Raw genomic sequence first — 17,462 nt, forward strand, 5'->3', positions numbered from 1 at the left:
AGAGACGCTCAATCGGCACTGATGATAATCAGCCATTGTTTCTTATCTAGATGATTTATATCGTGGATATGTGAGTTTGCAGAAGTTAGTGCTATACCGAGTGTTTGATAATATTTTCTAATTATATTTAATTTTATATTTAATTAAATATAATTATTCTAATTATATTTAATTAGTAATCTTACATCTTTTTTCTTCTTCCGCGCTTTTTCTTATTCGTGGATTTAATTACCACATTTTTTTATTTTATATATGAAAAAGATTAAAAAATATTATATTTCATTTATATACATTCGTTTGTATTTCTAAAGAAATTATAATACATTAATTTTTTTATAGTTATTATTGTACATTATATAAAACAGTATAATCAAAATGTACAAGTCGTTTACAAAAGATAAATGTACAAGTTCGAAAAAGATAGATGTACAAGTTTGAAAATGCGTTGCAAAATTAAAAAAAGAAAAAGCGTGTAAAATAATCTCCAATTTACGTCACGTAGTCGCTAAATAAAATTTAACAGAAACGTATAAAAATATTTTCATCAACGTTACATAATCGTTTAGCCGAGGTGATTAGTTTCTGGACAATCTGACCGCGGGAACAATGTAAAGTAACGAGATTTCACCCGAGGGAAAACGAAAAACAGTATACCGAGCCGCAGCGAGTAACGTAAGTAAGCGGCTTCGCAACGTGTGTAACAAGCGATTATTTATTTAACGTGGGGTAAGACGTAGCCTTACCGTATATGCGCGCAGCGATACGAAATTTCAATAGACCACACGCGAGAATTCGCGGTAATGTAACCTCATCAGAAAATGTAGCGGAGCGAGCCAGCCGCGCGCGAATAGATAATAATAAACGCGCGTTAATAATAAACGTGGGTTAGAGGAACGAGGGACCTGTATAGTCTCGAATATGTGTGCCTATGAGCGTATGTGTGCGCCCCTCTGTTAATGGGATTCTAATTCCAGCCGTTATCACCGACTTCGGGCTTCTTAAAGCGGGTGATTCGGTTTTAGAGAGCTTTCGCAATGCTCTGCAAATTCAATCGTTAATAACAATGTCATTGGCCGACTTCGATTAATGAATTAAATATTTTAACGTCATTTTTGTTTCAATTAATTATACTTCAATTATGTTTAAAACACACGTTTGTCATTTACTAAACAAAACGAGATTTGTTTTTTTTGGTACAATTTATAAAAATTTATTTTGTATAACAAAAAAGATATAATTTCTATATAAAACAAATGTTGTTTTTATATTAACAAATATATATTATTTCCTGTTATTTAAAATTTATATTTTGCCTTTATATATTTATATATTTTTCTATCTGTCAAAGCTATATATTGAGTTATTTAAGCTGTAATAATCTGTGTTTCAAAAAAGCTTTTTTCCACGTCGCAGCTAAAAGGTTAAACGACTGCATTGCGCTGCTTCTGTAAGGGTTACCTTACCACCAGTAACCATCAACGATCAGTAGTGTACGGCCGCGTGTCGTGTAGAGTGGCAGTGGCAACGAGGGTAACGAGAGACGGGGGGCGAACTAGCACAACCCCGGAGGTCGGGCTATCATAATATAGATTAGCTCATATGGTTCCTCCCTTGTGTTAGCTCGGATCTGGCTCATAGCCTCGAGTGCTCCGGGATTCACTATTCATACACGCGACAATTAGATAGGCATTACTCCGTACACACAGTACTCCCCAGTGCGCGTGTGTGTATGGGTGTGTGTGTGTGTGTGTGTGTGCGCGTGTATGTGTGTGTGTGTGTATAGGGTGGCATCACGAAGCTCCGAGTTGGCTGAAACCAAGGACCGGCGCGGGAGGGGGCAGTGGATAAGGGGCGCAAGGGGAGATGCGCGCTGCCTGAGTCAACCCCTAAGCCAGTGTAAACACGTTTTAATAGAGATTCGCTCGAGCGGTTATAATAGCTTCGCGGATGTAGCGCGGCCCGGCCGCCTCTCTTTCGTTCCCCCTCTTTTCCTCCTCACCCCCGTTCCACATCCCTACGAGTGGTCCCCCTCCGATCCGCGGCTCCTCGTCCTGGCCCTTTTCCGCAAGCGCCAACGTCTCCTTAGCCGTGGCGTTTCGTCGGTTACGCCGATTTCGTCTCGCTCTTCGATTATACACGCACTTTGCGTTTCGCTATTTCCCGTCGCGATCCTGAAACGGGACAATCTCATATTATCCGAGAAATGATTGAAAACTCTATTTACGATATTGCAAACTGTTCATATATTTACGCAATTGAAGAAGACAATTGGATAGGATATATCCATGCGTGATCTATGATTTAAATTTTTTTAGCAACAGATAAATTTATAAAGAATTAATTTCACATATATCAAAGTTTTCGTATATAGATAATGTAAAAATTTAGTTAATATATTTTTTTTTATACATACGCGCACATATTTTCTCAACGATAAAAAATTTCACGAAAGCTCTTATACGCAATAGTAAACGTATAAACGAGATACCACCCGTGATATTTTTAAAATACAAACTCGCGTACGAAATTAATCTCTGAAATCGTACCAAAAGAGAAGATAATTACCTTTATATTCATTAATGATCATACAAAAAATAATTACATACATCTATCTTTATAATATATATATTAAACCTTAAATCACATTCAGACAAAAGACACACACACTTTCTTTTTAATTTAGTGTAAAAAAAAAAATGCTGTTTTTCTTAAGCAACATAAAACAAAGAACGAGAAAAATCTCTTTTCTCACACGCCCAACTAAAAAAAAAAAATACCGATACTATTTTCTCGTCTGGTTACTGCATATACATATAAGAAAATCTCGAAGATGAGTAGTTGGCGGAAGCATTATCGACTTGAAAAGTTTCCAGTGAACGCCGCGGCAGTAACGTAAGCCGTCAACGTGTAAAGGAGCCGAATAACAGCCGCCGTTGCCGCCGCTCATTTCGTCCTGAAACTGCTCGTTGTCGCGTAAAAAAAGGACGATGTCACAGTGCAATTATCTCGGGGAAAATGAGCTTTGCATATAGAGGTAGGCCGTGAATGCGAGCGCGAGATGCGACCCGAAAGAAGGTCGGCCGTCGCGCGGCACCGGTAAAAGCTCGTATTTAGACATTTCGCCGAGACTAAAACGACTTGCCGGGAGTGTTCAAACGCGGGTGTAATATACGCTCCACTTTTGAAAACAACTCGGAAGTAGTTAATCACGAAAGTTTAGCCAAGGCTGTAAAATTCTTAAGAAATTGGTCGACAGCGCTCTCGCCGGCAGCTCGAAAGTACCTTAGATGGGAGTTGCTCGTTGCTGCTCGGAATTTCAGCCTCGGCCACGTTCTGATTCGCGCGATTGCGTGTCTAGTTATATTATTAACACTATTACCGGTATCTGTATTAAAAATAAAAAAAAAAAAAAGAAACTTGAGATCAAAAAGGATTAGCGAATTACCGATATATGTGACTTTATAATTTACTTATGTCTAAAAAAAAAATATTGTCATAAAAAAAATATTTATAAAGTTTGAAAAAAAACTATAAAAAGCCGGAAAATGCATTCGAAAATATGTATGCATAATTTTAATCGTCGTCCATCAAGAACCTTAATCGCTTAGACAAAAATGTAATATCTTGACAACGTTTATGTGATTATTAAGGCTCATTAATGCACTTCACAGAGAAATTCCATCACATTAGTTTGATATCACATTTTCATTTGATTGCGTTTAATGTTTTGCCACCGTCAATACAAACGTACGAAATATTCGCCATTAAAAACGATATGTGTACATTTCAGCGTATAACGGATAAATTTAAATGGAATGAAGGAATGAGACCCGCGTAAAAGTTATGCATATGAATTTTATACCACCCCTATATCGGTAACATTATGTTTGAGAGAGTTAAAAATATTCCGATAGATTTTGCGCGAAAATTCATGCACATGTTAATTATAATTAAAACGTCGCCTTTCACACACGAAAAATTCGATATTATAACAACGAGCGTCCTATATAACAAGCGTCATCATTTAAAAACAGATATATATATATTTACGATAGTTATACAAAATTAATTATTTTCAATCCTGCGGTTTATACACATTATGGTTACTATAACTATGTTATCGCGCGCTATATATAATTACGATAATTAAATGATAATTATTATTATTATACGTATGTAACATATGAAAGATATATACTGTTTCAACCAGTTTTTTTAAACTTACCGGTTCTTTCCAATCGTAGTGTCTCATCGTTTTCGCGAGTTCGTCGCTAACCGGAAGAAGAGGCGCATTAATGGCCGCATGTGTACGTATAGGAATGAACGACTCTTAAGTATCGCGAGTGTGAGCGGGCCCCATACGAGAGTCGTGGATGGGCGGGCGCCTCGGCGCGGAAGAAGGGAACCGACGTGTGGGGTGGATCGGGGAAGGAGGAGGAGAAAGGCCTTCAAGTTGAATAATTCAAGCTCTCATTAGGGCGACAAAAGCACCCTGATGGATAGCTGCTCGACTCCGCTGGCTGTCGTGAGTCCTCGCGCTCCTATCCGCTTCGCAAGTGCGCGAACCCGCCGAAACGCGTACACAGAAGGGTGTCCCAGAATTGTGCTTCGTCCGTTCAATCGCAGATACTGCAGCTTAAGAACATCTGAATTATTTTTTCAAACGTCCACAATGAAATGAATAGTTATTTAATATAGAAAGTTAATTATATAAAAAAAGAATTGTACATTGATTCCATTTTTTACGTGAGAAATTTTTCTTGCCTTCTTTGTAATTGTTGATAATAAATGGTTTAGATTTACGTCATAATAGCAAATTTCATAACAATTATTACAATTAAAAGTACGAATCAAAACTTTTGCAGATTTTCAGATGCACTGTAAATATAATAGTCACATATTGTATAGTATTTGTTTCAATTAGAGAATATCGTGGAAAATTATTTTATAGCTTATAAAGAAAAATATAAAAATAAAAATTTACATATACATATATCTTTAAATTAATTTTAAGCAGAATATTTATATCAGCAAATATTTCTATAAAAACTTGAGATGTTGAATAACGAATCTTTCAAACATATGTGACGAATAATCTTCCAATTCTATTTCGGATTCTTAATAGACGTCACGATTAAAACGACATGCAGTGGTACGGGTTATACCCTGTAGAAATGCGGGCAGAGGTTTCGCGAAAACCTCCCTCCTTCTCGTTTCTCCTCCTTTCTTTCCAATTCGTTTTCTTCCACCATCTCTTGGTCTTCTTCGCCGGTACCGACGTGTTCACCCTCCCACCTTTCCTCCGCCGTCCACCCTGTTTTATTTCGAATGTTCTTTCATTTCTTAAAAGGTTCTCTCGCTGATAATTAGCACAATGCGCGGCCGCATTAATTATTACCCCTGCTAATTACCCGAGGATAAATCGCTCGGCAAGGGGTGGCCGGCGAGGCAAGAGAGAGAGAGAGAGAGAGGACGGGTCGGGGCAGTGGTGGAGATGCGGGAAGGGTGCACGAGAGACTGGAGGCGGGGGAGGCCCATTACCGTTATTGCTGCAACAAACCGTCCAACAACAGCGATAAATACGAGCGAGAGGCTGGCGTTACAAATGTCTCTCTGAGTTATGATTATTTAGCGCGCTCGCGCGCTCTCGCTCATTCGCCCGTTCGTTGGTTCGTTCGTTCGTTTCCGCAACGGTTACTTCCGCAGGTTTGTACAGGACGTTTCAGAAGGGGAGAATTCGATATTTATTCGCGAGAAATGATGGTATCGTTAATATTGTAATTTAAATCGAACAATTCTCGTTTTTCGTAGCCATTGCACATATTAGTTTTGGCGTCAGAATAAAATCACGAGAACAATCTTCTTTCCAATAGAGAAGAACTTTTTTGCATTCTTCGAATATAAAATTAGTGTATTTCGGATAATGTTATAATATTTTTTTAACCAATACGTATACAATAAAAATTTTGGAGAATTTTATCTTCACTTTTAACACGATTCGCAGAATATAAAAAAAAATTTGTGAGGCACAATGAGTGGCATTACGCTACACAATATTTATGCTAAAAAGAAACAATTCTGTATTTGATTAAATTAAATTATATGTTTTGCATTTGTCATGAATTATTATGCATACAATCAATAATTAATAATGTTGTAAATAACTTTTAAAAAGCTTTTCCTCGTACTTGTCGCACAAAAATTAGAAACTGTTCTTGCACTGATACTGTCGCAATATTATTATAATGACAAAATAATGACTGTTTCTTTTGAAATACCTTTTATAAATACGCAAACATTGAACGAGATTTCGTCCCAGCATTCTTTTTTTTTTCTTTTTCGTCGTTTTTTGAAATTTTTGCAAAGACTTTGCTTGATGTAGGAAATGAAAAGCGCCGATTATCCGGTGTTATCGATATTGGCTCGTTTATGTATATTTGAATAGCTAATTAATTTGACTAACTTGTTTATTTATATATGTATTATAATATAACATGTAATGATAAATGGAATAATGCCATATATATAGAATTCGGAAAATTGTTTATGAAATTGCAATGAATAACTGAAATAAATTTCCGATAATATCATCAACTTGTGAAACGATTATTAAACACAAATCGCTTGCGAAGCAATTCAAAAGGTATCATTTTACGCCACCATGGATTTTAAATAATAAAATTTACATATAGTGATACTTTTACAAATTATTAACATGCTCTCTTTATCAGATATTTCAACAACAGTTTCTATTTCAAGTTCTTATTCCAATCGAAAATTATCAAAAGTAGATTTGCGAGTTTTATACGATATTTTATGGTGTTAATAAAGTTTATGTAAATTTGAAATAACGAACAGGCTTCTTTTATATGCAATATGATTAATAAAAACATTTAGTTATTATAAATATAGTGAATTCTGGAAGAGAAATTAATTATTAGCAAATCAGTTATTAGTAAAAGAGTTATAATAATAACTACACTTTATTTTTAAATTTTAATTAATATTAATATAAAATATGATAATATTCTGTTGATTGAAAACTGTTGATATTTTAAAATTTTTTATAAAATGATTAATTCGAAAGTATATGATTGTCATATGAGTAGTTCTCGTTGCCGACAAATATTATTTTATCGATCTGATGGTGTAACTCGCAATTCTAACAATAGTTAGCGTTATTTTCTGTGTCCGCATCTATTTCAATTCAATTTTTTATTTTGAAACAGAGTTTCATTTTTTACAAAATTTTGTAAATTTAAATTGATTAGTAGGGTAAAAATTATATGAAAAATATTTAAAAAACGCTTTGTTATCAAAATAAGATATTGTGTTTCTTTAGGAAATACATTGCTGTGCCATCTCAAGGAATATTTTCTAAACTGGACACTCTATATATCGACGCAAACATTAAGTGCTTATAAAGCTTCAAATATACAAGTCGAAGATTCGTAAAAAATCTGATGCATGTATGGAACGTAAATAATTATTGATATCCAATTATTAAAAAAAAATATGATCAAAATATCTATATTAATTAAATTAATTTAATTATTAAATATGTTAAATATAATAAAAAGAAGTAATTAATAAATCATTGTCACATAATCTTTTTTTATATTAATTTTTATACTATATTCATATTATTATTATACGAAAAATTGATAAAAAGTTTATTAACATAAATTTAAAATTAAACAGTTGAATTTCATATATATATAATGTGCGCTTATCCGTATAACTTATCATGCTTTGCCTTCAAAGGTCATTTTGCATAATCACAAGTTAATCAACAATATTTAAACTGATATCTCATTGATATTTTGTCGGCTTCATCGCAAGGTAAGCAAATCAACGAAAGAACGGGTATCGAAATTGGCAGATCGACTGAATGATGATGTCGACGGGGTCATCCGAGATTCAGAGGCCACTGCTGATTGATAAGAACCGCTTCCAGGGACGTCATCGTTCGCTCCGAACGGACACGAGACAACCCGGATTCCGTTCTGTCATTGTAGTCGCTTTCGGTCTCACGACAGTTCGTTTCGTAAATTCATGACGTGCATTATGTTATATCTCGTTCTTGTGCGTGTCATTTCGTCCAACGGTATCGTGCTCACGAGCCACGAATTTGCTCGAATTACTCGTCAATTTCTAACTTGCCTGAAAGCTATACTTTAACAAAATATTATTTTAAGGTTGCAAAAGCCAGTTATACATCAACGTGCTTAACAATTTGAAAATTTAGTTTTCAAATACCAATTGTTTGAATTCCGTCGTGTTGACATCAGCTAATTTTATTAACAATTAATTTGTTTCGCGACTTTGATTACGCCCTTTACGTTCGTTGACAAACAAATAAACTTTTTCACCAAACAGTGATCAAGGATATTTTGAAGACAGGACATATATCCAGGACATATATATTAAACTTGTACTAAAATCCACCCTTGTGTACTTAAAAGTAAGTGAATTTTCTTTCTTCTGTCGATATTATATATTAAATAATTTAAAAAAGACAGTAAAGACAGTGAAATCTTTCTCCTCAAAAAACAACTTTGATGCACAACCGGCTTGTAATTACATAGACAGATCTAGGAAAATAACTGGAAAATAAATTTGAGGATTTTTCCTCGCACCTGAAGAAAGATCGATTTTAAATAAACCAAAGAAAATGCCAAGAACTTGGCGCACACTCGGTATAGCATTCATCAGTCCGGATCGGACAAATTGGCCGGCTTCCGCAGTGACTCTTTTTTCAGTGTCTCTCTGCGCATTTCGCTCTTTACATGATGATCGCCACTGCGTGTTATTATCAAGCTATCGCGACGGATATATTACACATGCTGCGCACACGCGCGCCTGTTATGATTTATATTTCATAGCAGAGTCCAAGTTTGCGGTATCGGAAAGTACTCGTTTCTTCTTGTGTATCGACGTTGCCTGAGTAGGGGGAACGACGAGCAAGGGATCTTGCTAGTCCCCGATGGTAGAGGAATGGGCGGTGGTAGGGAGCTAGGGGACGAGAGGGGAAGAGAGTTCCTGAGTCTCGCGATAACGCAGGCCTATGCCGTCTAATTATTCGTATTTATCCGCAGAGGGACGAGAGAAGGAGAGCGGACGTGGAACGGGACGGCACGACCGACGTTCGCGATACGACGACGGCGCAGTGCAGGACGACAGTAGGAGCGAGGAAAGAATGGCCGGTCGTCTTCTTCGGGGCACGCCAGTCAGGATGCTCGCCGTCTGCCTGGTCTATCTTTTCACGCTCCTCGGTGAGTTATCCGCCAGTTGTTATGACCCCCCTGTTTTTTTTCCTTTGCCCCGTCCGCTCCCCCTCTTTCCTGTATGAGATTCTCCCCCCCCCCCAGTCCCTTGACATTGCATTCGGGCTTCACCGTTCCCCTTGTAGCGCCCCGGTTCCCCTCTCACGTTATCCCAGACCGAAAGTCATTCATTGAAAAATACATCGTACGAGCCGGCCGGAACATGACGACTCATTGAATACGCGAAAAAGCGCTACTCTTGCCAGTAAATTGCAGTACAATTATAGACATTTTTCTCTCTTTGTAAAAGTATAAAATAAATGACATATAAAACGATTTTTTTCGATTATAATGTGTGTGCCACGTGCGTATAATTATCTATATATACATGTATATCGAGCCTGTTTTTTCTGTCAGTATATCAGTGCATATTAGCGATGACCTCTTTTCATCGTATTAAGAAAACAGTGAAAATTAACCGCGACATTAAATATTATATTAATCATAGCAATAATCTTATATGAAAAAATTTTAAGATCGTGCATGATACATAGTAAATTATTTGAATACTTGATAGTGAAATAATTCTCTTTACTGAACAATTACTCTAATGTACAAAATTATTTTTCTCGAAAACTATATGTAAAATCGAAATATGTTTGATAAAAAGACTTATTTTATATTTTCTATTTGTTCTTCTTTCTCACGGAAAGTTATTTTGTACATCAATCCATTTTTCACCGATAGATACATTTATAAAACAGAACAATCTTTTTTACAGGTTCGTACTGTCAGATGGCACCAGGTAATTATTTCTTGAAGATTCATAATTTAAAAAAAACAAAAAACGAAAAAAGAAAAAAAAACATCCAAAGCAATATTATAAAAATTCATTAAATTATTTGAAATATTTGAATTATAATTATTTGAAATTTAACCGGTCGATTTTATCGAGACGTTAAAAAAGAATCACACGCAACGCCCATTCTTGCCCATCGTGTAACATGGACTCCTCGTGAATTAACGGTATTCGGTACGACGCGCACACACGCAGGCACACTACTGCGTGCGTGCGCGTCCGTACGAACACACGCCCAAGCGTATCCGGCATGGCGTGCGTTCTCTGCTGAATCTGTTCGGTAGGAGCGCCGATTCTCGTCGTCTAGTGCGCTTGTCGGCCTGTCAGTCGTGGTCAGTCGACGCGCGACGTTACTCGCGATCGGTCACGTTGTCGAGCGTTCGACTCGCAAATACACAGACTACAACTACCTCACTACTATTAGCTACAGCGTGAATCACGCAATCTGCGCGATGACGAGTACCTGCTGGAAATTGTGCGTGATGCTTGCAGCCGTAGCCGGTGCCACCAGAGGCTGGGAAACGGGAAGAGGTCACAAGTATAGATTAACGAATACTCTGATCTTCAGAGAGGCCGGATCACCGAAATCCGGAGGTGACGTCGGCTTTCGGCTGACCGGCGAGCTGGACATCACCGTTGTATGGCAAGATTCCAGTGATCCCAATAGCTTTCTACTTAAATTCAAGGTATGACATTTTCTATTTTTTATTATTTATTTTATAATCTTTAAAAATTCTTTGAATATTTTCAATCTCGATGGAAGATTTATATCGCTGGCATTATCGTATATCTGTATATTTCTCATTAAAATTTTATGATCGCGTGCAAATTCGTGTTCTTGGAATTTTTTATGGATCGTAATCCTCTAATCTTTGCCAAACAATCGACATTTTTTTTTTATATCAAGTTTACTTTATTGTACAGTTTAACGTGTTAATAAATAAAATGTTTTCGTGATTTAATAAATTTTTATTTCTTTTAGGAAATTATTTTAGTACAGATAAAGAGTTATCTACAAATGATTATATTATAGTCATCGTACATATTACGTTTCAGATATGAATACACTGTCTCATGTTATCGCGTTGTAATCATGTAATTCCATACGCCGTAAGCAATTTGTTTAATGTTTCAATATACATAACACACATTCACTTTTGTCATTTCTAAACTTAGTTAACTCAGATAATTGAGATATTTCATATATGTATATGGATTATCTAAATATATTTAATAAAATATTTAATAAAAATATTTATTCATGAATTCTTATAAACATCAATACGCTAATACGCATTAGATTTGCGCCACGTGTAGATTTCTAAATTTTATATAAGTTACGAAGCTTTGTCTCAAGTTGTACATTTGCTTCACACATGTCCTATATCTTTTGTCTTTCTCATTGTTCCTCAGAATGAACAGATTGTAAGAGACTGCAGTGTATAACGAAAAAGGAATTTTCAAAAGCTTTTATACCAAGGATAGAATATCTACTTTCAACTGAGAAGATTACAGTGCTGTGAAAAGCATATTGAGTTTTTTGATAGTCGAAAAAATTATGTCGAGATTGTAAAGAGACTTACTGGATACTGATAACCCCCGTCTGAGAGTGATAAAATATTTGTTTGAATTACACTTTTTGTGTGTGTCTTGAATCAAACTCATTACTAAATTATAGTTATTTATAACTTGTTGTTTGATAGTTTCAGTATTAGGAAAAAATTGAAAAAAATATTATAAATTTTTTTTGCGTGGTATTTATCATATATACGCACACGAAAAAAAAATTCGAATAAATTATTGAATGGATTAATATAAAATAATTAATATATCAAATTAATGAGATATATTACAATTGACACACAAGTGATATTGATTTAAAATAATTGTTTATCATTTTATTTATTTGTAAGTGATTTAAGAGTAAAATATTTTACATAATATCAATTTCATTCACAGAGCGACTCACGAGCTGTTTTAAATCGAGTAGAGATCTCGATATAAACAATTTTCCCATATTTCAACTTTCATGATCTTTCCGATTTTTCGCTATTTCAAACTTTGATATGATAAACATAATATATTTACAGAATATTTAACATTTTTTCAGCTGTTATCGCCGCAGTTATGGATCAAATCCCGCCGAGCTCCGGAGCCGGAGGGCTTCGTGGAGCATTCGTCCAGGGTGGAGCAGATCGCCGAGAAGCCCTTCTTCGTGCTCTGGCGATACGGCGATGTCGAGGCTATTTACATAGACTCGACCGAGACCTCATCGTCTGCAAATCTGAAACGCGGTCTAGCAAGTATCTTTCAATATCGAACGCTCGACGACGAGATGCGTCAACGTGACGCTTCGGGTATCTGCAATGTAATCTATATGTCCGTCGGAGAGAACATCATCAAGAAACGAAAAACTGCTTGTACGTACGATACATTACCGCCGCCTAGGCGACACCCGAATCCGCTCTTCGCCGTCAAACTCGAAAGTTATCGCAATTCCACGTACGTGCTGACGCAATCGCTGCTGCCGGAGCACGTGGTCGACCATGAGGCGCATAGGATGACATTGGCGTCCAAGCTGGACATCGGCACGAACGTTGTATCGGAAAGAATACTGGAACAGGCGCCGGAAATTCTGAGCGCGAGTGTTATTGAAGCGGATTCCGCAAAACATGCCGTGATGATCCTCGAACCCGGATACAGAGAGATCAGTATCGAGCTACAACCAGAATCCGTCACGTGTCCTGACACCGGATGTCCCACGGTAAAACTTTCATTTCAAACCAAAGTTCATACTCATTGATATCGAGCGATAAGATATAAGAGAGAGGGACAGATTATATATATATTTTAATATTAGTGACATGAGAATGTTTTTTGAAAGTACTTCGAACATCGAGAGCGATAGTAAAAATGAAAAATTGCTATAATTATTTGTTTTGAAGAATTAGTAATGTGAAAATTTAATATTGCAAACGTATACAATTACGCGTTCAAAATTATTATAATATAAAGTAATTGTAAATCATTTCAATATTTATCTAAAATATCAATTTACAATAGACTTTTTATATTTAATTATTAATATAAATCTTTTTATCAATATAAAAAGTAAATAGTTAAACCAAATAATATCGGAGAAAGAGAAAGATAAATGGATAAGTGGAGAAAAGATGAATTATATCTTCAAAATTATAGATTGAGAATTTAAAATTGTAGATAACTTCTGAGAAACAATTGCCAAAAATTGTTAATAAAATAGTAGATGTTAATAAAATCCTAAATAAAATTTTAAATATTTATTTTTGGACATATATTTTATTAAGTTGAACGGAAAGTTCGTTCTGTTTTTTGTTAACAGGTGAAGACCGAAAAACGGCAGATATAAATAGTATTTTTTCTGTTTACTATATTATAAGTATACTATACAAGTTGACACAAGTTTTGAAAATTCTAGTTCTAGTCCATCCTAAGGCCAGTGGTCTATCTATTATGAAATTATCTTTCATACTATAAAATTATATTATATTAGTTTTTAAATAAATATTTCGATATTTTAATGTTTTTTATTTTATCATAGACACTTAAATATATATCTCATTGCAGATCGACCAGACGATCGAGGAATATCGCGAGGCGCTTACTTCTTCCGCGCTGGGTACAGCGAAATCCGCATCGGCCTTCCTCAAGCTTCTTCCTCTAGTCAGAAACGCCTTACCTGAAGAACTGCACAAGATCTTGAAAATGCCGCGCTATCGCCAGATGAAGATGCAACTGTTGGATGTATTCGGTTCCGCGTCTACGTTGCCTGCTCATCAAGCGGCTATGAAGATCCTTCGGCAGGACGAGATCGGTGACGAGACCGAGAGGTATCTATGGGCTCTATCTCTCTCACCGACGCCGAATGCCGATGTCACCAAGGACATTCTTAGACGCTCCGAGGAGACGATGCAGAACGACAAGGTATCCGAGACCTATGCGCTTGCTGCGGGCGCGATGGCGCGGCATTATGGCTCACCTGCGCTGATAGAGAAGGCGAGGATTAGTTTGGAACTGGGTCTGGATACTTGCAGCGGTGAAGAGTGCAAGCTCAAGTTTCTGCGGGCTCTACGAAACCTGAAGAGTCCAGCGGCAATTCCCACGTTATTGTCGCACGCGCTAAGCAACAGTAAAGCCATCAGCGTCGTCGCTTGGCGAGCTCTGGCCNCGCTCTTCCTCGCGAAGCTGTGACCGATGAGTTGAAGGCCGCGGCTTATAAGATTTTCTATCAGACCGGAGGACCGCGAAGGGATAGCAGTGCGCGAACGCTCGCGTTAGATATCATCCTTGAGATCCTTGAGAGCGCAGAAATCCTGCGTGATCTCGTTAAATATTTAAGCAGCAACGATCCGGCCTATGAAGTCCGTAAGTACCTGAGTCAACTGAGTCAACGAATCGCCGAGAAGAACGAACAATTCGCCAGATACCTAAGGAATATATATGCGACCGGTGGTACGACGGTTAACAATTATCACGTACGAGCACAGAGGGGCCTCAGTACCGCCTTTACGAGGAACTTTTTGCGTTCGCCCGAGAGCAACGGCTCCTTGGTGACTATTCAAGAGGTAAATTCCGGTCTGCTGAAGCGCGGCATTGTAGACGTCGTGCTGGAGACTAACAAAGAACGGCAAACGATGTTCTCGCTGGGATTATTCGCGGGTGGTCTCGGCAGCTTCGTCTCGAGCCAGGACGATGGAGCGGAAGCCGACGATGAAGTGGCTACTGCCGGTATGGAAATAGATTTTCTCGGTGTCGGCGTGCGGCCGTTCGTCTTCTTTTCTGGCCAGGGCGAGCTGATGGGCCACGTCTGGTCCGGCACGGCGTCCGAGAGGACCCCTGCTTTCCAGGCTCTTGCTTCCCTTTATAATCACAACCAGTACGTGCCATTGGGATCCGGTTTTGTCGTCGAGATCGACGTTCAGGGCGCCGTGAGCTTTGACCTGGCTGGCCAGATCCAGCTAAGTCTCTGGTCGAGAAATGCACGGTCCTTGGTAGAAATGAATGCTGGTGTGATGATCCACGGTGGCACCAAGGTGCACTCGAGTTTCGTGCAGAGTAAAGCGGAGTTCTCGATGGCGATGGAACCCAAGCTCGAACTGTCCACCGACGTAGACTTTTCTGGGCCGGTGTCATTGTGTATGAGGCTCAGCCAGCCGGTCACCACGGTGAAGCAGCAGGTTTACAAGATCGAGAGAATACCTGGCAGCCGGCACAGATTGAGGAAAACACGCCGGACAAAGATTCATTCGCCCGGCAGGTCTTACAAGCTCAACCAAAAGAACGATGAAATGTGTGCGAAATTCGCGTTCAGTTAACGGCACCTTAAAGATTGCTCAGTAACTTTTTTAGATATTAGGTGCGATATAAAACTTTTTTTACCATTGTGAATCTCTATAGTGTAAGGATAGTGCAAATATTTGAGTACGATAATATGGCAGCGTTTATATATATGAAATCGATGGACAGTTGGATTATGGATCAATAGATAACGTTACACTTGGGCCTCAATATAATACTCTAAGTTAATTGAAGTTACTCGAAAATGCATTCATCGATAGAGGGAAGAAATTAATATTGCCATAATAATTTTAGAACAAGGAATTGGAATCTCTGCAAATTTTTGCAATATTTATTTTCTACTTGATATGATTATCATGAAGAAATAATGATAATTTCATCAAGATCTCGTTCTATGTGTGTGATTACTTTAAAATATAACTTATCTCTTTCATTCATTATCCCTATTACTTCACATTCTCTTATTTTTGTTAACATTACGTACAATGAAGACATAGCGCATTTATTCTCTTCAAGATCTATTATATCGAGGCTCAACTGTATTTATATTTTATATTTTGTACACTCATTTCTACGACGTAAGCGTTTCGCTGTTAATAAAAAAGGAAAAAAATGCGCACTCTTTTCGCACGGCATACAACTCCACCATCCTATTTATTAGCGACAACCACATTCAGAGACGACCATGTCTTCGTAGCCGTATTCGTAGGTTAAAGTGCCGCTGGCGTCCATATAAAGCAGACTAGTAGGTGCCAATCTGGTGGGTACGCAGCAAGCTCTGCCAACGAATTTGTTGCCGCCGAGATCCTCGCTAGCTTGAAGAGCCCCATGTATCAACGTCTGCACTATCGCGTGCTTGGTCGGACTAAGATGATCGCCGAACGGAAAGTAACACTTGCCGGAGCACTGATAAGCCTCGTATCCGGGTGGCGCGACCACCCAGTCATCGTAAGCGATGAGGGCGAAATCCACGTACATCGGACGTCGACGGCAGCCATTCCGACGTCGTCTACGCGGCGTCTCCTCATCCCAATGATCCTGCTCCTCCTGTTGATCCTCCGCGGATCGACGACGGCGCTGGATTCCACCCGTCTTGCTGTAATTCAAAAGGAGAATTGGACTGTCGCCGTAAGGACAATAGGTCAGTCTGCCATGAACGTGGAGACGGACAATGTCATCGCTATTTCTGCCGGCGACGGCGGACGTGACGTCAAAGGCGCGCCAGGTGTCGTCCTTTCTCGATCTTAAGATCTCCTCGCTTCCATTCCTCGCCGGCAGATCATTCAATGATCGCACCCGAATTATCGCACCGGCTATTCCAAGCAACTCCGCGGCCTCCAGCGTCTCGTCGATGTCGACCGATGGAATCGCGAACTCCAGGATCCTGCCGCCGTCGCGGAGCGGCCCGGAAGTATGCACCGGCTGAATTGCACGGACTATATCGGCATCCGGACGCCGATGATACAGCTGTAGCATGTATCTAGAAAGAGTGCCCCGATGTTTCCGACGAGCGGACAGTCTTGCGTCGATTCTATCGAAGGGGGGACGACGCGGAGTGGTCCATGACGACGACGACGAAGATGATGATGACGGGATCGATAGGTCGAAGTGGATCAAAGCTTTTGCGCGCATACTCCAACGACTGATCGATCCGGTCTTCCATAAGCAGCAGACGAAGAACGTACCCGCGACTAGTAGCAACCAATAGTGTCCGGGGGTAAATCGCATGGTCCCCGATGTATCTCGGACGGAGGAAGAATGGCGGATAGATCTTACAGGGGAAACTCCGATGAGATACAATGAGATGTATCCAATATTGCACCTTCACCGTAAATGTACTTGAAATGGTTCTAATATATATATATATATTTTTTTTATTAAACTCGGGTAAAATTTGTAGAAATCGCAACAGTCGTAAAGATGTGAGAATGTAATTATTCCCACTTCACGAGACTTCCGTTCTTGTTTTTTTTTTTTTTTTTTTCAATAAAATAGAAGTA

The 17,462-nt window shown here is 38.3% G+C and overlaps 2 protein-coding genes across 2 annotated transcripts in view; one reads left to right on the forward strand and one right to left on the reverse strand.

Moving 5' to 3' along the window:
* The first annotated feature begins 8,921 nt into the window (after positions 1–8,921).
* The window catches only part of LOC115245759 (microsomal triglyceride transfer protein large subunit), an 11,705-nt gene continuing 3,164 nt past the window's right edge, over positions 8,922–17,462 (forward strand). The window contains exons 1-5 of the mRNA XM_029824224.1: positions 8,922–9,275; positions 10,048–10,071; positions 10,618–10,811; positions 12,236–12,889; positions 13,732–14,331. Of these exons, the coding sequence (XP_029680084.1) occupies positions 9,068–9,275; positions 10,048–10,071; positions 10,618–10,811; positions 12,236–12,889; positions 13,732–14,331 (1,680 nt within the window). The 5' untranslated portion in view covers positions 8,922–9,067. The remainder of the gene's footprint in view (positions 9,276–10,047; positions 10,072–10,617; positions 10,812–12,235; positions 12,890–13,731; positions 14,332–17,462) is intronic.
* On the reverse strand, positions 14,564–17,455 carry LOC115245763 (bone morphogenetic protein 2-like). Its single transcript, XM_029824231.1, has one exon. The coding sequence runs from the start codon at positions 17,188–17,190 to the stop codon at positions 16,120–16,122; it is 1,071 nt and encodes a 356-aa protein (XP_029680091.1). The 5' UTR covers positions 17,191–17,455; the 3' UTR covers positions 14,564–16,119.

Source organism: Formica exsecta, unplaced genomic scaffold, assembly GCF_003651465.1.
Source record: "Formica exsecta isolate Colony F162 unplaced genomic scaffold, ASM365146v1 scaffold13, whole genome shotgun sequence".
Classification (NCBI taxonomy): Eukaryota; Metazoa; Arthropoda; class Insecta; order Hymenoptera; family Formicidae; genus Formica; species Formica exsecta.